Source organism: Magnolia sinica, chromosome 4 (genome assembly GCF_029962835.1).
Source record: "Magnolia sinica isolate HGM2019 chromosome 4, MsV1, whole genome shotgun sequence".
NCBI classification, from domain to species: Eukaryota; Viridiplantae; Streptophyta; class Magnoliopsida; order Magnoliales; family Magnoliaceae; genus Magnolia; species Magnolia sinica.
The window spans coordinates 1754445-1779832 of NC_080576.1; the positions used below are offsets into that span (position 1 = coordinate 1754445).

Here is a 25388-nt window from a genome sequence, read left to right on the forward strand (position 1 = left end):
CTCTGGTTCGGAGACTCATTTGCTGAAATAGGACCATTGAGTATTTTTCATTTTTTAGCAGTATGAATTTTAAGGTAATGATGGTGGTGTCAGTGGATTGGTTTAAGATCCATGGGATTGCTATATCCCGAGACAAGTTCACTTGATCTGTTTGGCACGCCCAGCATATCCCGGGATTTTACCTTCCAATCCATCAAACCAAGGGATGGGATCAATTTTAAGGTAATGATGGTGATGTCAGTGGATTGTTTTAAGATCCATGGGATTACATTTATACCAGGACAAGTTCACCCGGTCCGTTTGGCTCGTCATGCATATCCCCGGATATCGTGATCCCATCCCTCCTAATACCTTGGGATCGGTCCGGCCAAACAGGCCCTAAGTGTCCACCAATCCCACAGTGAGATAACTAAATAAGCCTAATCTTTGGGTCATGATACATCTCTATTGGGACCCACAATTTCAACCATCAACCAGCTACAGCACAAGAAAGGCATCAATTGGATGATCAAAACATTCAGTCACAGTTGGACAATCCACATCCAACAAAGGAAATAGTATCCTTCCAATTGGTGGTTGAGATTGCTTCCTCTTAAAGGTTTGTGGGCCCATGCGTCGTCCAGTTTGTAGTCAAGCAATCAGCTGAACTGCACCAATCATAAAATATTGATACAAATTACCCTTGGGAATTTTTTCTTGAGCCAAAAAAAAAAATAAAATAATTGAAATCTTTTCTTGAGCCAAAAAAACCTAAGCTACAAAAAAAAAATCCTGATGGAGAAAAAACGAAACCATGCAGCCCAACCAGGTACCATAATCATATCAGCGAGTCTCATCAGCCCGCCAACATATCCCTCATTTCTCATCAAATAAGAACTATAGCACATGAGTGAAAAATTATCTGAATTTCAACATCTCATCAAATTCTTGTGAAGATAACATCCAGAAATTATATGAAAGTCATCGAGATATTACAAGATCTTGCAAGATAAATGGATAATCCCTAGTCGACCTGTGTTAAATTTTGTAACAGTTCCTCATCAGTTGTTCGATCAACATGATATTCAGCAACCAAAACCAAGAATGAAACAACAAATTTTACATTTGCCATTTTTCTTGCGCTATTTACTTGCAAGTTATCTATACAAAATGTTAAAGAATAATAAAAACACATAGGGCCAAAAGAAGCAGAAGAGACACCGGACATTCCGTCTCATGAAATCGTCTCCTCTAAAGCTATAGGCAGCTCCAGATTCTCAGTGCCCCTCTGGATCTTTAGGAGTACTTTATCCCCAATATTGTAGTCATCCAAAACCTTGGATAACTCTGCTTTGCTTCTAACCTGACCAACCAAATAAATATGAGATTTTTATTAAGGAAATTACCCCTTCCATCGGATATTTAAAAGATTTTCAAATTGTTTGTGGGCATGCTAGCGTGTGCGTGTGAGGTGGGTGAGGGTATTTTTGGGTCATCTCCCATCCATACTGGGGCTACAAGATCTACAGCCTTTGTAAATGACCATGGGCTCCACTGGAATTGGGGCGAGCCACATCTGCAGTGGGGTCCAGGGTCAGTTATGTTCCTTGATAGAGTGGAATGGCAGAAAAGGATTCATGTAGCCAACCCCAATTAGTTGGGATAAGGCTTAGATGATGATGACAACTGCAGTGGGGCCCATCAGATCAACAGTCTGTATCACAAAACAAGGGGCACAGGTGTGGAATTGAGGGCCTCAGCAGAGTACATTTGGTCAGATTCAAGACCCTATAATGCCTCCCTTACAAATAGCAGAACTCATCAGACAAATGCAGAGACGGATATCGACTGAGGTGGATAAAAGAACTTACTGGCTTGTTATCAATCGCAACGATGATGTCCCCGAGGACTATATTACCTGCGAAACCTCTCGTGGTTGGAACTAATCCTGCCTTGGCTGCCAGACTATTTCGAGGAACCTGCCAAACAATATAGGGGAAAACAAAAAGTGGTGACATAATCAGATGCTTGTTTCCTGAGTAGAAGAGTTATCTCATGGGCTAATGATACAGAATTATATCAGGAAACTGACATTTTCAAGAGAATTATTAGATTCAGTAGGACCCAGAGAACTTGACGACATTTGTGTATACCTGGAGAACAAGAGCCCCATTTCGAACATTCAACTGATTTGCAACCAGGTCTGGAGCTATCTCCAGATTCAAACCGGCACGAACAACCTATCATGGATGAATCATGAAACTGGCAATGAAAACACCCCCTTTTTTTAAAGAAGAAGAGATAACCACAAGCTTTATTAAGAATAGCAATGACTCATGGAGATACTTATTGCTTTAACCACACATCTTGATGAAATTGAATTAAGCTCTCTGAAGTTAAGATGCTAAATGAAGCCAAAAGTTACAACAGGCAAGGACAGAACCATCATATAAAAAACAGCCAGCAATTATGCGAGTTAGCGAGCAGATAAAAAAGTGAGTACTTCCCTAATCATTGATTGACTCTTAACGTTTGCATTGCAAGAGATCAGCTCAAAATCTTGGACTAAAATATCATTTCAGTTCTGCCGTTCATCATAATAGCTTTGCCTGTGATTTCAGCATTTCATGGCCCCTCCAGGCATCATGTTTGTGGTGAAGCATGTATTCTTTGGGTACTGTTGTACCTAGGCCTGCATCTACATGGTTTCAGAAAAATGGAGTCTAGATGCAAACTTTCTTGCTTTGCTTGTGCTTCACATCAATCAGAATAATTGGGTGGGGGGGGGGGGGCGCATGATGTTGCTGGAGGAAAGGGGTTCCACAAAACATATATCGACATCATTAAAGACATACAAGGGTCCATTACAAGAGTGAGAACATCTTGTGGTGAGACTGATGAGTTCCCAGTAGCAGTGGATTTTCATCAGGGGTCAGCATTTAGCTCTTAACCACTAGTGCCCATGATGAGAGGTCAGTTTTTGTGGATGACGTGGTGTTGGCCGATGAGACTATAGACAGAGAAAATACCAAATTGGAGGGCTGGAGGAAGGGTCTAGAGCCTAGAGGCTTTAAAATTAGCAAAACCAAGATAGAGTATTTGGAATGCAATTTAGTCAGAACAGTCATAGAGACGAGGCTTTAGTTAAAATTGATGATCGAGAGATTCCTCAGTGTTGTCTTTTGCCACTTCAGCCAATTATTCAAAAGGTTTGGGAGATTAATGAAGATGTTTCCAATAGAATTGGAGTGGGGTGGATGAAGTGGAAATGTGCCTTCAGGGTGTTCTGTGATTGTCGCATGCCTATAAAACTTGAGGGTAATTTTCACAAAATGGCCATTCGACCGGCTGTGCTATAGAATGAGCAGAGATTGAGTGTTCAGAGATGAGGATGTTGAGATGGCTGTATGAGGAGAGTAGTAAGGATGAAATCAAGAATCAGACAATCGGGAATGGCTTAGGAGTAACCCCAATAGGAGAGAACTCTGGAGAGATTGAGATAGTTTAGTCAAGTGAAACAAAGACCAGAAATGGCTTGATTGCGGTTGAACAGTTGTAGGGCCCGAAAGAAAGATGAGAGTACCTAAAAAGACTTGATTTGAGATGGTGAGAAAGGATATGAAAGATTGCTCACTTACCAAGGATAGAGCCTTAGACAGGATTGACTGGAAAAATAGGACTCGTAAACAGACCTCAGAAAGCTATGACAAGGCTTTGATCATGAGGCAGCAACAGGAAATTAAAGCTCACAAAGTAGACCTCAAAAAGCTAGACAAGGCTTTGATAATAAAGCAGCAAAAGGAAATAAAGTTCATAAAGCAGACCTCAAAAAGCTGGGACAAGGCTTTGATCATGATGATGGTATTTGCTGGAATCCTGTTGCTGAGCATTTGAGAATAGGTCCACATTGAATAGGGAAAGGGCATGATATTGCTAGTTTCCCATGGCTTACATATTCGCATGGTCTTTCATGTGCCTTAGCGATTCAATGTTCAAAGTTCCAACATCTCATATTTTACAAGGGGTCTTTTGCAACTCTTACATTTTAACTGAATGGTGTGATATGTTCGAAAACCAGAGTGAATTTTCTTTTTTCTTTTTTTCTTTTTCTTTTCTTTTCTTTTCTTCTTTAAGAAAGCACACATGAGCTGAGGGGTCCAATGAGAAACTACCAAGCAAAGGCATCCCTGGTGACAAGTTCACCGTCTGCACATTGAGAAAGTCGGCTTCCAAGTTGCGACTGCCCATGAATGTGACATATACAATATTCAAGAAAGTAAAAAAGGATATCAAAACCTCAGCAAAAATGTAGCTAAGGCACCATGAAGGAGAGATGCTTGATTCACCCAACTGTATCGAGACCTTCAGAAGAATCCTTCCCATCCACAACTGAAGGCGGTGGCCCGAACCACTGATCTTCATTTCTGTAAAATCTTATGATACATGCAATACATATATCAAATAATTTGACTTTAGATCATACAAATGCTATTGACTTAGCCATTCTAAGTTCCGGGTTTGGGTCGGATAGGACCAGACGGAATCGGCTGAATCTGTGGAATCTGAACGGATCAGATCCAATCAGATCTAATTGTAGCTTCGGGTTCAGGTGCCGTAGTGCAGCCTGTGAGCAACCAAACTATCTCCTGAATTGTCTGAATCCGGGGAAGGGGTTCAGGTACCATACTGCGGCCAGACCGGAAAGGAAGGGGACAGCAAACCTCCTGCCAAGAGGCCAAGGTAGCTTGCTTACTCTCAGCCACTTGTTAGAAGGAGGTGCAGTGTCGATTGGTGGGGTCAAAGCCATTGCACGCTAAAGCCTGAATTTATAGTCATAAGCGTTTTGAAGCAAACTGACAGACTCTTGTTAGGCCTTATATACATAAGGGGCTTTTTTTAAGCCATGGCGCGCTGTCACCCACACGCACAAATGATGTGCAAGGGTTTTTAATGGCCAAGAACTATGGAAACACAATGGTTGACCAGTTCCAAATCCAAAAAGACAAGGGTTTCCAGATCAAAATTTTACAGTTTGTTATGAACCACTGGCTGCACAAAGTGAGAAGGCTCTGAATTTTCCTTGAGGTCTAGGTTGACGAGCACTAGAGCTATGACAACTGACATGTTACAGTGGCTGCTAACTGACATGTGACTAGTTTCATGGATGACATGGCAAATCAGAAATCATATGCAATAAGATGCTTAATATCTTTTTTGTTTTCTCACAACAAGTCATAATATTTTTTTAGAAGAACTCACTTTGCCAAATTGGATCAGCTGAGGGACTATCTTCACTACTGTTGACGATGGAATTGCAAAGCCCACGCCTGCCGATGTCCCTGTCATACCAGCAACAATCCTTAGCAAATTGATGGGGTAATCCTCTGAGTAGAAAGGATCACGTTGACTTTAGATCATGGAGATTATAAGATATGTAAATCTTAGACTCTTTTTTTTTCTTTTACATATAAAACATAATAGACCATTCAGTGTCAAATAAAGAGCAAATGCAAGAATATCAACAAAGATGCATTTACTTCTATGCTTTTTTGCGAGCCCTCAGCCAGTTGAATTCAACTTTTAAACACAAGATAGACATGTAAAAGAAGGGCCAAACATGCGAACCGCAAAGACAATTGAAACTAACTGAAGAGCATTTGCAAACAAAAAAAAAAACGGCATGTAGCTTTGCATTACTATTATTATAATTGTCTGAACACTGAAAATTTATTACAAGAGATTTATTTATTTATTTTTATTTATTTTTTTTTGAGAGGTCTAACCATAGAGCTGCTGCAGTACCAATCAAAAAGATTAGAAGCTACTCAACAACGAAATGGATTTTGGAATTTATTAATGTTCTCCAAGAAGGGTACAGTTAATAACCCTGTTGGTACTGAAACCATAAAAATAACACCTGATAACTTATTGGGTACTGTGCAAAGGATTTGAAATACAGGAAAGAAGTACCATCCGGGTAATAATATTTCCAAAGGAGTTGCAAATGGATTGGCTGGTTCACCAATAATACCTAGAATGACTACTGGAGAAATACATAAAAGATCATTGAGCCATGCAATTCTCCGTAATAATTAACGGTGACATGTAGCTTTGGATTATTATTTAAAAGATCACTTTAAATTAGTTGAGTTTCAGCTTTCAAATTTAAAAACACGCACGCACGCACGCACACATATATATCAGAATTAAATTATCATCTGAAACTCTACCTGTCTGAGTAAATATTGCCGTGTTGATACCAATCAAATTCCCCTTGGAGTCCAGTAAAGGACCACCACTGCCCAAAAACACCAAAATAAGAATTGATCAGGTAAGAAAACCTTGCAGACATGGCAAAAACATCAAGAACGTGAGATAGCTTAACATGGCACGGTGTTTATAAGAATATTCTTCCATCTTCAAAATTATCCAATTTGATGACCTTAGGTGAATCCTAACGCAACAATGAACCCATGCGCCAAAGGAAGAGTTGTCCTAAACTTCGATAATTTGCATAATCTTGACACTTAGTAAAATTGAACAGCACATCCCTCAAACATTAAAACTTGCAAACTTGGAAAGATGCACATACTACCAATAAAAAGGTTAAAATATGGAATTGATTATTTATACTTAATCAAAACAAAGCATGCCAATGGAACATTCACCAGATTACACCCTTTGAGATGCCCAGAGTCTGCAAACAGAACAGGCCATCTCAGATGTCCTCATCTGGCTACAAACAGGCCCACTAAATAGATGCAAGGTATCCCGTATCGGTATCGGTTGGCGTAACGGTGCCCTCCGATACCGATACGGATACGGGAGTGTAACGGCGATACGGGGGCGTAACAGCCCGTAACGGTAAATATATATATATTTTTTTTTGCCAAAAAAATATGAAAAAATATGGATTAAATCCGAAATATTCTAAGCATTCCAAATATGCATTCATTTATAAATTGGAACATGTTTATGGTGGTGTAACGGTCCACTCTTAGGTGAGAAGTTGTATCGAACTATCTGATGAATTTATGAACCAGATAACTTGAATTTGACTACAAAATTTATATATTTAATTTTCTAAATATCTAATTTATATACTCAACAATTTAATATCATTTCTCCCAATAGTTTTTAAAAAAAATGAAATTAAATTTAGGTAGATGTCGTTGCCAATTTGGGGCTGACTTGGAGGACCAATACATGCCCCAAATCAACCTCAAATTCATGCAATTTATTGGCATTATCCCACTTATGAATTGGTGGACATTTATTGGATAGTGAATCATGAAAAAAATCAAAAGGCCCTATTTTAAAAAATAAGCATCCACAAATTAACAATTAAAACTATTCAAACACTTTGATTTTGGCATTGTGAGTTAGCAATTATAGTCCATAATTTAATTGGTAAATTTTAAGTTAATACATGTCTCGTGTACAATTTTTTAAGGCCTCGAATTAGGCGGGACTTGGATTGTGAAGTGTAGCACACGAGTGTCAAAGTTTTTTGGGTCCCACCCATGATGAATGTGTTATATCCACACCGTCCATCCATTTTGCCAAATAATTTTAGGGCATGAGCCCAAAAATGAGGCAGATCGAAAGCTCAGGTGAACCGCACCATAAGAAACAACAATAATTAAATGTCCACCATTAAAAAAAATTTGGGGGCTACAAAAGTTTTTGATCAAGCTGACATGTGTGTTTTCCCTTCATCCACATCGGTGTGACCCAATTAACAGGTTAGATGGAAAATAAACATTACAGTGGACCCTAAGAAATTTTTAATGGTGAGCATTCTATAACCACTGTTTCCTATGCTGTGGTCCACCTGAGATTTGGATCTTACTAATTTTTTGGATCATGACCTAAAATGATGTGGCAAAATGGATGGACGGCATGGATAAAATACATACATCATGGTGGGGCCCATGTGGCACGTGTACTTTTATTAACCCGTCCGATAAAAGCGTGCCGCGTACGCAGTCCATTCACTTGATGTCAGCAAGTCTTGTGGGTCTGATCATGAGGAATGTGTAGAGCTGTATACGAGCAGGCTAAGCTCGGGTACTCGATCAACTCGACTCGGAATACTCGACTCGTCTGAGTTAAAGCCGAGTACGAGCGGGTTTAGAGTACGAGTCTAGAGGTACTCGACTCGGTGCTCAACTCGTACTCGACTCGTACCCGTATATATAAGCCCGCCCAAAAAAAACCCTACCCCACCCACCCCTCATTTTCAACCAGCGAGCAGCCGAGCACCCAAAAAAAACCCTACCCCACCCACCCGTCATTTTCAACTAGTGAGCACCCAAACCCTTCTTCCCTCCCTAGCCCGTTTTAAAAAAAAAAAAAAAAAAAACCCATCTCTCTCTCTCTCTCTCTCTCTCTCTCTCTCCCAGCGCCCGTCCGGACTCCGGTCGTCCCTCTTCTTCCCTCTCTCTCTCTCTCTCTCTCTCTCACTCGTCTGGTGGTGCTAGACCCTGCCGCTCATCCCTACGGCCTGTCTGGTGACGTAGCTCATCCCTGCCACTCGTCCGGTGCCGCAGCTTGTCCCTGCCAGGCTGCCACTCGTCCGTCATCGCCCTGCCCTGCACGCAGCTGCCGGTCGTTCCTGCCCAGCTCGCCCGGTAATGTGTGGGTTTGATTTTTTATTTTTTATGTTTAGAAATTATTTAATATATGTTAATATAGAAATTGTTTAATATAGTTTTGGGATTAACCTGATATTTGTGTTTTCCCTAAATATTTGTCTTGCTATGGATTCCCTAGAGGGGGTGGCTAACAGTGAAGTGTGAGCTGACAGTGGGTGTGGGTGTACTAGTCTAATGGGCTAACTAGAAAAAATAAAATAAAATCATAATAATAATAATAATAATAATCCCAAATCCCACGTATATGGACTGCATAGTTCTATTCCTTCTAAGTAATAATAATAAAATAGCAAGCTTTTACATTTGGTGGGGCTAGGGACTGCATAGTTCTATTCCTTCCAAGTTTGGGAAGGCAAGGTATTGTATGCTGTCATTTCATTAGTGATAGTCTCATCACCTTTTTAAATTGGTGGCGACCAGCGACTCTTCAACTATACACATGGCCCATATGTACTTCTATTTAGACTGTTCAAACGAGTCACCCAATTGTTGATGGAGCATGCCCAAAAATCAATATGAGAAGTATGATAATAACCATTGATTTTCCCATCAGATTTTCTATTTATATGTATGTATGTATGTATGTATATGGTTTTGTCAACATCCTCACCTTCACGAGGACGTTAGCAATGTCCCCAATGCTTTAATGTGACACATGGCATGTTATATCATTGTCATGAGCTGTTCATTCATTCATACAACTGGTAACGAGCCATGGTGAAAAAAATAATAATCTAATCATAGACAAAACAACGTGGGAAATGGATGGTTAAGATTTGAGTAGAAAAACAAAATAGGTCTATCACCAATTCACTATTCACCAGGCATAATTAAGGACCCACCATGAAAACATCCACTATGGTTTACCCGAAGGGGATTGCCTGGCGACCCTGGACATATGTTAATATGTTTATATATGTTAATATATGTTAATATGTTAAAATTGTTAATATATGTTAATATAGAAATATGTTAATGTTACTATAGAAATATGTTAATATAGAAATTATTAATATATTAATTATTATCCTCTACTATTCAAGTCTCATGCCCTAATAGTTATGTTTTCCATTTTTCTTAATTTACTTTATAAATGACAGTTTACTTGTTACTTTATTAGTGTTGAATGCTACCACTTTAAGATGCCTTTGATTTTTCATTTGACATTTTATTATTAGTTAGCTAGATGATGAATATCAATTTCAGCATGCTCCTTTGTTTGCATAGATATGAATTATTTGTATTGTTCTAGTTGTAGACTTGTAGTATAGGATAATCAGTTACCCATTTGAGGATTTCTATGTTACCAGACATAGATTTAGTGTGTTCTTGGATGCATAAAAATTCTCAAATTGTCCCTTTTTGGACAGTTCAGGATTAGATAGATTGTAATGTCTTCATTTATTCCAATTTAAATGCATATGCTTGTTCTGGTTTCGTCTCTCCTTTTTCTCTCTAGATATATTTCATGTATTTATTTCCGTCGTCAAATGTCTACACTTTGTGTTGATGATTGACATGGGAATCAAATACAAGATTAATATATTCTGGAGAGATAAGGGGAGATGCTGCCGGAATTTCGGCGTAGCATTTAAATTGGAAAATGAAGCATTACAATCCATCTAACTTTGAATGGGTGACTGATTTAGATAGTTAAGTAATTATGTCTGTCTAGCGGTCTAGCCGTCTAGGACCCTAAGTATAGCCGTATAACATATCGAGAACTTTATTTTATAGATGGCTAGTCAAGACGAAAGCCTGGAATGGGTGCATCGACCACATCTCCTCTAACCGTAAAGGGAGATACACATACATACACGTCAACTGCATGCAAAGGGAAGAAGAAGAGATCAGCAGTGTGGGATGATTTCGAAGATGTGACAGTTAACGATGTACAGAAGATAAAGTGTAATCACTGCAAAGGGTTATTCAGCAAGATTCCAGGATGATCTACAACACATCTAATTAGACATTTGAAGACGTGTCCTAAGAAAGAAAGACTCTCTCCTCCCGGCCAACAAATGCTGTCATTTACGAAGTCAGAAGGGGACAACTCCCAAGGCGTAATATCCACTCATAAGTTTGACAAAGAGAAGTTGAATGAGTGGTATGCTAGATTAGTGATTCTTGAAGAAAAACCTTTCAGAATAATAGAAAGTAAAGGGTTTAGGGCTTTCTGTCAATTCCTTAACCCTCAGGCCGAGAATGTCTCCCACGTCACAGTGCAGAGAGAGTGCATGAAGATGTACGCTAAGGAGAAGATGAAACTGAAAGAAGTTTTGGCTTTAATGACTAGAATAGCTTTGACTTCTGATTTATGGACTGCGTCCAATCAAAGAAAAGAATACATTTCATTAACCGCTCACTATGTCGATAAGGATTGGAAACTATGCAAGAGAATTTTGAACTTCCGCAACCTTCCTCCTCCACATATTGGTTTACTTATTTCAAATTGCATCTATAGTTGTCTAGAAGGCTGGGGTATTGAGAAGAAAATTTCAGCAATAACTTTAGACAATGCTTCAGCAAATGACAGTGTCATTTCATGCTTACGTAATCAGTTCAGGGCTACAGGAAATTTATTTTTTGAAGGAAAAATATTCCAAGTCAGATGTTGTGCCCATATTGTAAATTTGATTGTACAAGAAGGGCTGAAAGCAATCGACGACACTATAGAGAACATAAGAGAAAGTGTGAAATATATAAGGGGGTCGCCATTGAGACTGAGTGTATGGAATGACATCATCCAACGTTTGAATGTGCCGTCTAAAAAAACGTTGAAGTTGGATGTCAGTATACGTTGAAACTCGACCTATGAAATGTTAGATGCGGCAATGGAATTACAGCTTGCATTTCCTGAATACACGGCGCATGACAGAACATATTCTTGGTTGCCGAGCACAGATGATTGGGCCAAAGCACAACAACTTCACACATTTTTCCAGTATTCTACGATCGCACGAAGATTTTTTCTGGGAATCAATATCCAACCGCGAATCTGTTTCTTCCGTCTCTTTGGAAGATTAAGGATGCTCTACAGAAAAATGTCAGTGCGGGTCCAGATTTCATACGCTAGATAACAGTTGGTATGAAGACAAAGTTCGATAAATATTGGGACGAATGTCATCTGTTGATGTCCTTGGCAGTTGTTCTTGTTCCCCGTTGTAATATGGGATTGGTTAGCTTTATTTTCATGAAGCTTTATCCTACTGAAAGAGAGGCAGCAGAGACGTCTAAGGTTCGTCAAGCCCTTGAAGATTTGTACAAATTATATATTAATACATTACCTGCAGCGGTTGTTGAAGAAAGTAGAGATGCGGATATTTCTATACCTGGTAATCCGGATGTGCTAAATGAATACATATCATACTTGGCACAAGCACAAATGGGAGTTGATACTAAGGAATCAGAGTTAGAAATGTACCTCAAGGAGCCAATCGTAGTGCGAGCTAATTTTGATGTGTTGGAATAGTGGAAGATGAGGGTTAGTGAATCAAGATACCATACATTATCTGTGATGGCACGGGACATATTATCAATACCAATTTCAACAATGGCATCAGAATCCGCATTCAGCACAGGGAGCAGCGTTGCGAGTAAGTATCGAAGCTCACTTTCGCCAAACACAGTTGAAGCGTTGATTTGTACGCAAGATTGGTTGCGCTCGATATGGGGAGGAGATATGAATGATGATAATGAAGAAGAGGAGAATGAGATTCGTGACGAGTCTCTACCTACAAATCAGTAATTATTTTCAGTTTTTCGATTCTTTTTTGGTTAAATGTTGAATGATCTGTAATATTATTTCACTGCAACTGCAAACATGAAAGTGTTGGTCCTTTTGGAGTCGTGGTTTGGAAGACTTTGAATCTTTGATATTTATTTACATATGCTTGTTCATTTGCTTTTATTTTTGAATTTTGATACATTTATATTGCTTTCTTTTGTTCCTATATCAAGTTCAAATTATTTATCAATATTCTGATTTTTTTATTAAAAATTGAGTGTAGATATGTCGTCATCGGACCTATCGACAAATATTTGGGACTGTGCTTCCCTAGTTGAATCACCACCAAGGTCTGGAAAAACAAAGATTAAGTGTGGTTTGTGTGACGCAAAGTTTGTGAACAAGACTAATCGCTTTCGCTTACACTTGTCATGTCGAGGTGGTGATGCAAAACCAGGCCCTAATGCCCCTAAGAATGTCCGAATTCTTTTTCAAGCCTTGTTAGATTCGAATAGAAAACCTTCCACTCCATCCAAAACTTCTACTACTTCTGGATCTGGTACACGAATGACATCCACAAAAGATGCAGAGGAGGAAGCCAGATTAAAAGCTTTGGAGGAAGAACAATTCCAGCTCGCCTTAAAACGCTGTATATAAGATGTTTCTAGACTTCAGCGATATTCGAGTCAAAGACAACACAATATTGAAGCAGGGTCGAGTTACTCGAGTACGACAAACAAGAAAAGGAAAAAGAGTAACAAATTCAAATTCCTGACTCGTCTCGGTGAATTTTATAAGGCATTGGGTATTACATACAATTCTTCACATAAAACAAGTTTAAAAAATCTGGTTCAAAGTGTAAAAGAGCACGAAGGAAATATCTCTTCGCCTTCTGACTCAGAGGAAGTAAACCAATTTGTATATGAAAAAATAGATAGCAGTTCCGATGGATCAGATGACAATACAGGAAGGCACTCCTCTTATGGAGGTTCTTAGTTATAAATTGTCATTTTGAACAATGTAATGTAATCATGTAAATATGTTAATGTAATTATCGAATTTTTTAATCATAAATTATGTGCATTTTATATATTTTATTGTTTCGTTTAACTTTGAATTCCAATTGACAACCGAATTAAAATTTAAATTAATCGCAATTTATAACTCGAACTCGACTCAAAGCTCGAACTCGTTACTTGAAAACCCTGCTCGAATTGGGCTCAAATTCAGACTCGGACTCGAACTCGCCTCGAAAACTCGCACTCGACTCGACTCGATTTCTGCTCGTACTCGAACTCGCCTCGAAAACTCAGATTCGACTCGACTCGTTTCGTTTACTACTCGTACTCGGCTCGTACTCGTGCGAGTAGAGTACGAGCAGGGAGTCCATGCTCGTTGGCCGAGTAGAGCCGAGTACGAGTAGGGCAATACTCGACTCGACTCGTGTACAGCTCTAGGTATGTGTTATATCTAAACCGTCCATTCATTTGACGAGCTCCTCTTAAGGCTTGATATGAAAAATAAGACAGATATAACTATCAAGTGGACCACACTGCAAGAAGCACTGGGGGATTGCACGTCTCCCATTGAAACCCTTTTTGGGGTCATAGAAGTTTTGGATCAATATATAAAAAAAATTTCATCTTCATTCAGGTCTTTGTCACCTTATGAACAGAGTGGATGGAAAATAAACGTTATGGTGGGCCCTACAATTTTTTTAACGGTGAAAATCATTAAATCCGCTGCTATTTATGGTGTGGTCCAGATGATCTTTGGATATGATTCATTTTTTGGTTAATGTTCTAAAATGAACTCTAAAAATAGATGAACGGTGTAGATATTATAAATACATCACTGTGGGGCCCATGTAACTTTTATTTCCTTTAAACCGTTCGTACAACTCGGAGCTCGAGGAGCGTCAGTGCTCGTCTTCGCACGACACGTACCTACAGCAGCGATATAGCTAGTGTGTGGTACACCAGCCAATCCGCTTCCATTCTTTTCCCGTCCGAGACCGAGAGAGAGGGAGAGAGAAATGAGGGGGGAAAAGAAAAAATGAGAGGGAAAGAAAGGGAAATGCAAAGAGAAGAAGAAAACGAGAGGAAAAGAAAGAGAAAACGAGAGAGAAGGGGAAAATAAGAGCTGCAGCCGCGGCCCGAGAAGAAGAAGGAGAAAATAAGAGGGGGGGCCGCAGCCCGAGAAGAAGAAGAAGGAGAAAACAAGAGGGGGGGCCGCAGCCGCAGCCCGAGAAGAAGAAGAAGGAGAAGGAGAAGAAGAAGAAGAAGGAAAGAAAAGAAAAGAAAAAAAAAAAAGATGTGTTTTTTTTTTCTTTTTTTTTTTTCCTATTTCCTTTGCCCACCGTTACCGTTACGTATCAGCCATTACGGCCGATACGTAACCGATATGGGACACCCTGAATAGATGAGCATATGAATATCACCCAACGGCCGATACGTAACCAATATGGGACACCCTGAATAGATGAGCATATGAATATCACCCAAAAAACTTAAGCTAGAAGGCGGTCCCATTGTGAGAGTATCCGCAGATTGAAGCTGGCAAGAGAAGATCCATAATATAGAATGAAAAGCATACAGATGCACAATTCACTAGTTCATGAAAAAGATGAAGTATATCAAGATAAGGACAAAAGTAGTTAGCCTAACTAATAAATGAATCTCCCTACACAACAAGATCAATAATATGATAAAATGGCATTGTCATTCAAGTAAAATGACTTAAACGCCACAACAAAGTTAACATGAGGGACATGAGGGGCATTTGTGAAGAGCAAGAAAAGGATAAAGCTGTACGGAGGGGGTAGGAAAGAAAAATAAGTAAAAAGGAAAATAATCTGACAATTGCTTTTAGGTTAACAAAATTTTAAAAAGTTAAAAGGAAAGCACTTAGAAATGTTCCTTTTTTTTTTTCCTTTTTTTGGAAGAGCTGAATAAATGTTTTTTTTTTTTTAAAGGTAACAAAAATATACTATAAACAAGCTCCAAAAGGCCAAAACTACATGGAGAGATGGCAAGAACCACTCAAACTATTTGCAATAAAAGAATAATCAATTCCCCACTCCCTCCCCAAGACCCAAAGCCCATTCAATAGCTTGACTTCTAATCTTCAAAACAACCCATCCTAACTGGTGGCTAGAATTCCTTAAGCACCTCCTATTTCTTTGTAAACCCCACCCAAGGACACAATATTGTCCGTTTTGCCCACAGGGCTCAGGGCTTTGTTCTCGAGGTTGCCACTAAAACGCGTTGTATCCTTAAGGTGAGAACCCCACATATAGCCAGGTCGATCGAGCACTCCCTTTCCGACGTGGGATGAGCACGCTGCCCCCGACCAACTGGAGCATTATTTTCGAAGCCCGATCGATCACACACATGGACCCAGATGACAACCCACGCTTGGACCACACCCCGGCTGGGCAGGCACAACCCCGAGAACAAAGTCGTGAGCCCTATGGGCAAAGTAGACAATATTGTGTCCTTGAGTGGGGCGTTACAAATGGTATCAGAGCGAGGGCGCTCTGTCTCCCGAGGGGGGGTTGGGTGCCTGCCCAGCCGGGCTGTGGTTCGAGCGTGGGTTGTCATCCGGGTCCATATGTGGGATCGATCGAGCTTCGAAAATAACACTCCAGTTGGTCGGGGGTAGCGTGCTCGTCCACATCGGAAAGGGAGTGCTCGATCGACTTGGCTATATGTAAGGTTCTCACCTTAAGGATACAACGCGTTTTGGGGGCATCCCTGAGAACAAAGTCGTGAGCCCTGTGGGCAAAGCGGACAATATTGTGTCCTTGGGTGGGGCGTTACATTCTTTCTTCCCAAATATTCCAGAGACCCGCCAACAGACCAGCCGCAATAAGGCTTGCAGCTCCTTTTTGAGATTCACCCTATGCCAAGACCCAAAAAAAAAAAAAAAAATGTCAACAGAAGCTGGAGTGACCCAAGAAACTTACAGTGTGGAAAGGATGCCATTCCACACAAAAGACGCTGCCTAACAATGCCAAAAAAGGTGATCAACGGATTCTGCATTTGCCATACACATCAAACAAACATTTGGGATAGCCATTCCCCGCTTCTGGAGGTTATCAACTATCAAAACTCTACCCGAACCAACCAGCCACGCAAATCCTGCTACTCTAGGAGGGGCACCATAACACCAAATAAACTTGGTAGCAGTCACATAGGTATATGTCTCTCTAGGACCATGATCCTGAAGCATGCTATGAAAAGATCGGATTGAGAAAACACTGGATTTGTCCAAATGGCAGCACATCTTGTCCTTTTCGCCAAGGGATGGATAGCAAAATTTGATAAGATCCAACAACAACATCAATTCCCCCACTTCTTCATCCGATAGGGAGGGCCAGCAAGGTGGGGTCCACATTATGCAGTGCCCAAAGCACAAATAGCAACGACCCACAAACACCTCCCGGTTCGTAGATAATCTTGCAAGCCGCGGGAAATGCACCTCCACTTCATAGCAAATATTCTCACCGTTCCCGAGCAAGCGCACTCCATTACCAAAACTCCTTTTCACAAGTGAGACGCCCTATACATGGAAGATGCTTTCATGAACCATCCTCCATCAACGGACCCGTACTTACTAACAATTATGTCCTTCCAAAACGCCTCTTCCTCCGTGGCAAATCTCCGTAGCCACTTACCCAAAATTCATTGTGCCTAAATTTTTAATGCCCATCCCACTGAAATAAATGAAATTTTCTTCTCCCTTTGTCCCTTGCCACAAAAAATCTCTCCTCAACCTATCAATCTTATCCAACATTGATTGCAGGCATCAGTATAATGACATAAAGTACACTAGGAGGTTAGAGAGTACCGCTTTAATCATCGTTACATGACCCCCCAAAGATAAGTATTTTCCTCTCCACTTGCCGAGCATTCTTTCTACCCTTTCGATAACCACATCTCACAAATGTTTAACCGGTTTACCAATACAAACAGGCAAGCCAAGATATGCAGTTGGGAATTCCCTCATTTTACACCCAAACACATCTACAAGAGATGCAAGCTCCTCCTCAGCCACCCGGACCCCAAGCATAACACTCTTGGAGACATTCACCTTCAGCCCCGAAACCGCTTCACATAATAATCATTCTCAAGTTCTCTACCATGTCCACAATAGCATCGCAAAACAGAAGCGTGTCATCCACAAATTGAAGGTGTGATACCGGAGCGCTTGATTTGCTAACAAAGAAACCTCTGAAAAGGCCATTTCATTACCCACGTTCTAACATTTTGCTCAAAGCCTCAACTACCACTACAAAAAGGAGAGGGGAAAGAGGATCACCTTGCCTCAAGCCATGCAAAGAAGGGAAAAAGCCTTTTGGCGAGCTGTTGACAAGGACTAAGAACTTGGGAGACCTCATCGATTCCTAGTTCAAGTCGTCATGATAAGATACTGATTAAATCGTTCATGTTTTTATTTTTTGACAAAGAAAGCTCGGTCTTAAAGAGCATCTAATCCTTCATCAACCTGCTACCGCATCTTCATGGTTTAAGCATGGCTCCGCTCATCTTCATGGGCTGTTGTTTTGTTATAGTTGGCAAGTGCGATTATTGTGGCTTCAATGTGCATTGCACTCTCCTCGATATCAGTCATGACTGCTGAATCTCAAGATTCTTTCTCGAAGTGTCAACTGGTGAAGTTGTAAGCTGTTTGTTCTGCACCTTCTCTTAGCCCAATAGAAAAGAGAACACGTTATTATTATGATGAGACCACAGGTGATCTATAGAGAGATTCGGAAATCAAAACTTTGCCATAATGTTATTGTAGACTTAAAGATCAAACTAACAAAATACAGTATTCAGCCACAAAATTAGTCACATCATGATCTCATCGAGGGGACTTAAACTAATATCCAAACCGAACAACGTGGAACAACCTTAAACTAGGACCCATAGAAGTAACGAGTTGTCTATGTCAAAAGTTCTGCACATTCCAATCTTCACTTCATCCAACTAGCTTCCTAGCAAGTAATGTATCATGGACTGGCAAAGGTAATAGCTACCATAAATTCCTTATAATCATGTATGCAGAAAAGGCCTTGTCAAGGGAACTGGTAGTGATTTTCCATTAAAGTAGTCCTTTCTAGTTTTACATACAGTGTTGCATTTCATTCATTCTCAATGTCCTTGAAGCAAAATTATGACAGATCAGAGTGAAGTTTCTAGACAAACCTGTTTCCGGGATTGATGGCTGCATCTGTCTGAATACCGCCAGCAATTGTAACTCCAGTTTGACTAAAAATTTCTCTGTTTAGTCCACTAATAACTCCAACAGTTAAAGTGTGGTCAAAACCGAATGGGTTTCCAATCGCTAGACACTGCTGGCCAACTCTTAGAGCAGATGATTGCCCCAGCTTGATTGGTCTCAAAAGGTCATCAGAGGCTTCCACCTAGCACATTACAGAAGAGACAACTCATGCATAGTACATTCAGAACCATATGAAACAAGTAATTCATTCTCAAGAGATCTTAACAAACCAGTCACCATTTATCAAACTGTCGGATATTTAAGAAAAAATGTCAAAATGCTCCTTTATATTGGTGTTCCTTGTTACATGACTGCATTATGCAAACCAATTATTAGATAATTTTTTCCCTCCTGGTTGCCACATTATTGATTATTCACATGCAATTACTTAAGCTTGGTTGTTCCATTGACTGGGCGTGTTAAAGAATAGCAAGAACCCTGCCAAACTGATCAAACAACTATCTTTTTTATACCAGGATGGTACATGTCTTCATTCTTTCTACAATGGTTTGCTAGAGGACAGAGCATTTCAGAAATTGTCCAACAGCACATAGAGCAAGCAAATGATGCAATTAATGGTAAAGCTAATTAGTAGATTAAACAAATAAAGAACAGTTGAGTTTGAAGTTTGAACATGGGATATCAACAAGAGATTCATGTATCAGGAGCATAGCAAGGATGAGGACCCACAATGAACTATCCTTGCCTTGTCAGATCTATTTCTTGCAAAAGTGATTCACCTGAACTGAACACAAATTTGAGAATTGGGACTGCCTATGTAAGAAGCAAATGGAGAAGGCAAGTGGGGAAGTGGCCAACAAAAGAAATTATGATTTTGGTCCCATAATGACTTTGCTCCATTGAATTGTTTGGAAAAGCTGACATATAGGTATTCAGGTCCTTAACTCCTTATAGAAAATTCAAGCAGGTTTTGGTAACAAAATACTAATGAAGCATAAAGGCTACTTTTTAGAACCAACTTCAGAGATTAGCATAGAAAAGTTAGAAAGATTTCAAGGGCCAAAAAACTGAAGAGAAAATGTCTACCTTCAGGACAGCCAGATCCTTAGCGCGGTCTGCTCCTATCAATTTACCCTCGAAATTTTTTAGTACCCTTCAAGAAAGAAACATAATAAGAAATATAGGAATTAGGATACAGCAATAACCATGCATAAGAACAACAGTTACAGACTAACTGAAAAAGAAAAGGAAAAAAATATATATCACCCATTTGAATATCACAGCTGAACTTTCAGCAATCAGTCCAGGACGGAAAAACTCACCCTTCAGAAGCAAGAATGTTCACCCGTGCGACAACTTGGCCAGTACCTGGATTCCTAGAAAGAGCATTACCAACCACTGGACGCGAAGGGGATCAAGAATAGTTAGATTACAGAACATCAATAGCAACCAGGCTTCTTCAAGAAAAGGTGAACTTCTAAGGAACTGCCTATTTTGACAACCAACCCAGAAATATATTCGGCTCAAAATAAAATTACACAACACAACCTACTGCCCATCGGTAAGCCCAAAAATAAAAATAAAGAATAAATTCTCACAGAAGGCTATAAAAGATACCAATGGGGAACTTGGTCGTGTTGTTTTTAATCACTATTAATAGAAACTGGAGCTTATAATGAGTTCCGTTTGATTTACACATAGCAAAGTGGTCTATTCAGTAATCCTTACCATGATAATTCGTCACTATGTGCCCTTGTCCATCCCACACCACTCCAGAACCATTTCCTTCAGGAACCTGGCTCATGCATGTTAAGAAATCTGTGTTATCACCGTATAAACATGGAGGCTGGTGAATTGAAAACTTGAGATGGCTTGACCATGCAAGATAGAACTCCAACTAGTTCATATAATATTCTGAACCCTTTGCATTTTTCAAATATGTCTAACATCATATTCTGGGAGAGGAGAAAGGACGATGTGTATAAAATCAGCTTAAAGCTGTTTAATGTGAAATGTTGCTCGCAGATACATTTGATCAAGATGAGACAAGCTAATAGAGAAAATTGCGAAGTACAAATAGAAAACAAACCTCAACAACGCCGGTTATATTAAGCTGAGGGCGTAATGTTACATCAAAGATGTTGACAACAGAATAAGTGTTCTTCTCAAAAAGATCGACTATCCTTTCCTGCAAAGTAGATAGGAATCAAACACCTGTCACACAATAAACATGCAAGTGCACACAGTGGGGTGATCCCACTAAAGAACATTTACCAAGAAAATGTGGATAAATTAACTGATGTAATTCAAAACAAACCTCTGAAGGGAAGAGGACCCCAGAGGGGTAAATGGGAGGAGTCACCTCTTCAATTGTCACAGACGGATCCCCCAAAGCAAGAGCTGTAAATTATTTTATAAAAAAAAAACATATAAAATAATAGGAAGAGATGTGTGTATATTGCAGGGAAAGTATACTTGGATGTTTGCCATGCATATCGGAGACCAAGAATTGCACTAGTTAGGAGTGAGTTGGTTCAACTTGGAGGCTGTGAAAGGGTACGGGGAAGGCCTGAACAATGTGGGTGCGGGTGATGGGGACATCCCGTGCACGCGCACATGCACGCCGCCGCCCCTACGCATGTCCGCAAGGAGAAGGAGGACCCCACCGTCGATCTGGATTGATGACGACATCCAAGGAGAGCGTCCTAACTAAAAGACGGAGTTTGGTTTATTGGAGTGGGCCCGATAGTCAAGTAAAGCCCATCATGAGATCTCATGATCGTAGCCCACTAGTCTGATTAATGTCATATTTTAGGCTTTGCTTATTAATGTTATTCAGAATATCATAGACATTTTAGATTTCTTTAATTAGTTTTAATTTAGTTTACTTCATCGCCAAGTAATAGGTTGCGCACATGGCGCGAGTTTTGGAGTATAAGGTTTTCTTACAAATAGACACCCCTTGTAGCTTTTTTGGACTATTGAAGTTTAATAAAAATTCTGCGTTTTCCTACTGCTCTGAGTTCTTGAGTAGTAGAAATCTAACTGGGTGCGAAGCCCTCCTTTCATCGAAGGGCTAACTACCGTGGTGCGAAGCCACATCTATCCCAATTCGTCCCCCATCCTCTACCATCTCTAATTTCATCTCCTATCACCATCCGTGCTTCAAATCTGTCCTTTATTGCAACAGTTTTTCTCTTTGCAGCAGAATTTTGGATGTGATTGTTTCTGAATTAGTATGTTCTAAAGCCTGAGATATTGCATATCATATTTAATTTTCATGTCCTACATCGGCGGGTAGTAAGAAAAGATTCGATGACCTATGGTTTAATTGAGGATATGGCCCTTGATAGACTAGAATGGTGGGAAAGGGTTTCTGTAGCCGACCCGGTTAGTTCAGAGAAGGCTTAGGTGATGATGATAATGATACATGTATATTGTAGGGACAAATATGTGTGTGTGTGTGAGTGAGTGTGAGTGTGAGTGTGTGTGCGCATCCACCAATGCTTTACAAATACATGCAAACAATTTTCTGCCAGCAATGAAAGTGCAAGTCATTGCAAAAAGGTGAATGGAATCCAAGCTTTTACAACAACCAAAAGATTGAAGTTGGGATACAAAACAAAAAGAAAAAAGTTGAACCCAATTTCATGCACTGTAGCTTCACCTTCTAGACTTGATGAAGTTTCTTCAGCCTCTTTGACGTTGACTGAGTGATGCCAAATGGCATTTGATCCCTTCTTCCAAGCTTAGCAGGGAGGTGGAAAGGGCAGAAAGAGAGAAAATCTTTGAAGTATGTGCTTCTTAGTAGGCCTCTGGTCAATATGGAATGAAAGAAATACCAGATCCTTTTTCAGCAAACATGAATTGTCTATTGGGCAGCATGTCTAAAGGTTTTTATTAGTTGTGGTAGGGAGTCTCTCAACGTATCTTGCCGGATGGCTTCGCCTCTTTCTACTAGATGATTCCTCATCATCTTTTTCAGCTACTATGCTATGTGGGCCCTTTGGCTCCTTTCTTTTTTGAACATATTTATCATCACAATTCAGAAAGAAAAAACACAACTCCCATTTGGTGCTTTTGTCCAAAATAGAGGGAATCCATCAAATCATTTCTTCGTCTTCTATGTGATATATCCGGTGTGTTCACTAAGAAGCAAACAAAGGCAAATTAGAAGGGGGAAAAAAAACAGTGAATCTAAAGACCAAAGCAAAGATGTTCCGTAAGTACAAAAGCACAGACAAAAATCAACCTTTCTTCCTAGAATTATTTATTAATGGTAATATAAATAGCCATTTAAACATTTTTTTAGTAGTGAATATCTTACATTCATTAAGTTCTGATACAGACAGCAAGAAGAGTAACAAAAGAAAAAAGGGTTGACAGTGGCATGACACGATGAGTTAAGTTCGAGGGAAATGCTAACGATTGAAGGAATAATGGTGCTGAACAGTGCGAACCTGAAAAGTACCTTGAAGGATGAGAACATAAATAGATGATTGAAGTTGCAAACGCCCGACGTGTGGTGGAAGGAATGGTTTTGCATATTATTTCACGCATATCCTTGGAACAGTCTTCAACCACTCTAGAAGCATCAGATGCATGATAAAATAACCATAATCAGAAAAGATATCCATGGAAATTTTCAAGGAATATGATAAATTTCCCGCATTTTCGCTCTGAAACAGATCAAATTCTCGTGCTTTTGAGTAAATTCGATTATTTAGACTTCAGAAAGTAAACGAACCTTCGGACGGGAATGGATTGTGGAGGAGAAGAAGAGGTGGCACCAATCGAATCCATTTCTTCTTTTCTGTGAGAATAGATGGAAGAAACTCCATCGAAGAAGATCTCTCTCCGACCGAAACGCCTCGGAGCTGCGAACCCGTGGGAATGCAGAGGCGAATTGCAAGCAAGAACTTGCATTTGTATTGGATGAAATGCCGATGGAAGAAGAATGAGATTTCTCACACACACACACGGAGAGAGAGAGAGAGAGAGAGAGAGAGAGAGAGAGAGAGAGAGAAGCTAGAGGTTAGGGTTTTTTTCTGCTGGGAAAGCTTTCTCTGCACGAAATGATTTTCTATCCACACACACAACTGAGCTTCTTCAAGTTCGACCATAACGCGAGGAAGACACAGATTTCATTGGGCCAATTGTCCAAAATACCCCTCTAACGTGACAAGAAAAATGCGATTCGCGCAGAGGGGTTGCGACACGCGTGGAACCGTGGAATACGTGTGAGAGATCCTGGGCAAGCACCAGGTGGAGAACTATGGTAAAACTTCCAGTCCTTGAATCCAGGCTTATCGACTCAAATACGTGCTCCAAACATAAGTAAAATATAAGGCACTTCGTTGTTTTGTTTCTAACCGTCCATTTCACAACCGACCCCACATACAGGATCGTATCAGTGATGAAAAGATTGATACCCAATACACCGATCATCCCAATACATGGGATATACAAGGTGATAGGGGCGATGAACGGCTCGATGTCCTCTACACCAATTCAAAACCTTGATTTTCTGTCCATCTGTATAGGGCTGTCAATGGGCCAAGGCCTAGGAAATCAGATTGAAATAGGCAGCTGTTTGAATCGTGGACCGTGACTTGACAAGTGGCCCTCTGTCTGGCGCAGCAGCGGTAGCTGAGCACGGCTAACGTCTCAGATGCCTCCTATAAAAAGATTATAGTTGGGGAAGCGCGAACGGAGTCATACATAAGCTGAACCTATGAGCCGTTACGAGTCACCACTTGTTAAACTACATTTGTAAGTCCGGCTACCTGCTTTGTGGATGATCTGGGATGACAAAGATAGACCACCGAGAACATGTGGATATGCTCCTAAAATCTCTATGTGTGGTTAGGGGTGTACACGAGTTGAACCGAGTTGAGCTTGGCACAACTTGACTCGGCTTGGCCACTAGCTGACCCCTACTTGAACTCAACTCAGCTCAATCCCTAAGCCTGACTGGCCAGCTCGGCTTGGTTCGATCAATAGCTCAGGCTAGTTCGAGCTGAGTTCGAGCCTCTGCGGTATTTTCTTAAACACGTTGAGTACACCTTCAATTTCTCATGAAATGTAAAGCATCGACATCGTTTTACAGGTATTTCATCAAACACTCAATAGACAACATAAAAATCGAAATATAAAAGGTATTTGTTTCATATCCATACATTTCTCTCCACCAGTCAATACTTCGTTGAGTCATTTCATCAAACACTTGCTAAAACAACATCAGTATCAAAATAATCGAGTCACTGAACTAGTTCGATTCAAGTTAGGGTTCGATTCGAGTTGAGTCGAGCTCGGGCAAGCTCGAACTCGGCTCAAAATTTTTTCAAGCTCAAAAAATCAGCTCGACGTGGCTCGAACTCAATTTTGAATCGAGTTGAATCGAGCTTTTTTGAGTCAAGTCAAGCGAGCTAACCGAGCTAACTCAGTTCATGTAGGACCCAACCCGAGTGCATGTGTGTATGTGTATGCATTTCATTTCTCTTGATTCCACAGTCTTACCGGCCAAATCCCGGCGACCCACGACCCCTGAATAGTGTTTGCGGTCATCCTTAAGTCCGATCATGTAGACCCGACTCGAATCGACCCGAAACCTATGCCATCTTGTTCGCATCATCGTTGCGGTTCTGACGCTGCGTCTTGTGCGTCCATTCGGTGTGAGGATCATAAGTTGTGTACATTTCATTTCTAGCCTTTGATCTTGATCATGTGACCTACCTAGTGTGAAGAGTACATTTTTCAAGGTGACTTACTCCCTC

At 40.3% G+C, this 25388-nt stretch overlaps 1 protein-coding gene across 3 annotated transcripts; it reads right to left on the reverse strand.

The window, feature by feature from the left end:
• Positions 1–924: 924 nt before the first annotated feature.
• Positions 925–23801, reverse strand: LOC131242108 (protease Do-like 8, chloroplastic). Of its 3 annotated transcripts, XM_058240527.1 has the most exons (13): positions 23360–23724; positions 23073–23197; positions 20930–21012; positions 20702–20800; positions 20341–20407; positions 19935–20010; positions 19699–19765; positions 18576–18793; positions 6210–6277; positions 5239–5318; positions 2133–2219; positions 1851–1958; positions 925–1342 (listed from the first exon to the last, which is right to left on the reverse strand). In XM_058240527.1, the coding sequence occupies exons 1-13, from the start codon at positions 23536–23538 to the stop codon at positions 1214–1216; spliced, it is 1386 nt and encodes a 461-aa protein (XP_058096510.1). In that variant the 5' UTR covers positions 23539–23724; the 3' UTR covers positions 925–1213. The 3 variants fall into 3 exon arrangements, with proteins under 3 accessions (XP_058096510.1, XP_058096512.1, XP_058096511.1); XM_058240529.1 differs by lacking the exons at positions 925–1342; positions 1851–1958; positions 2133–2219; positions 18576–18793 and adding exons at positions 2226–4185; positions 4276–4412 and having other exon boundaries at positions 23360–23799; XM_058240528.1 differs by lacking the exons at positions 925–1342; positions 1851–1958; positions 2133–2219; positions 18576–18793 and adding an exon at positions 2226–4412 and having other exon boundaries at positions 23360–23801.
• Between the last annotated feature and the right edge of the window lie 1587 nt (positions 23802–25388).

Coding starts and splice junctions, on each gene's coding strand:
- LOC131242108 (XM_058240527.1), bottom strand. CDS start 23,538: ATGCAAGTTCTTGCTTGCAATTCGCCTCTGCATTCCCACGGGTTCGCA. Junction 6,278..18,575: donor GCCATCAATCCCGGAAACAG/GTTTGTCTAGAA, acceptor GTTTTTGGGCAG/TGGTGGTCCTTTACTGGACT. Junction 2,220..5,238: donor AGCTGATCCAATTTGGCAAA/GTGAGTTCTTCT, acceptor CATCCATGATAG/GTTGTTCGTGCCGGTTTGAA.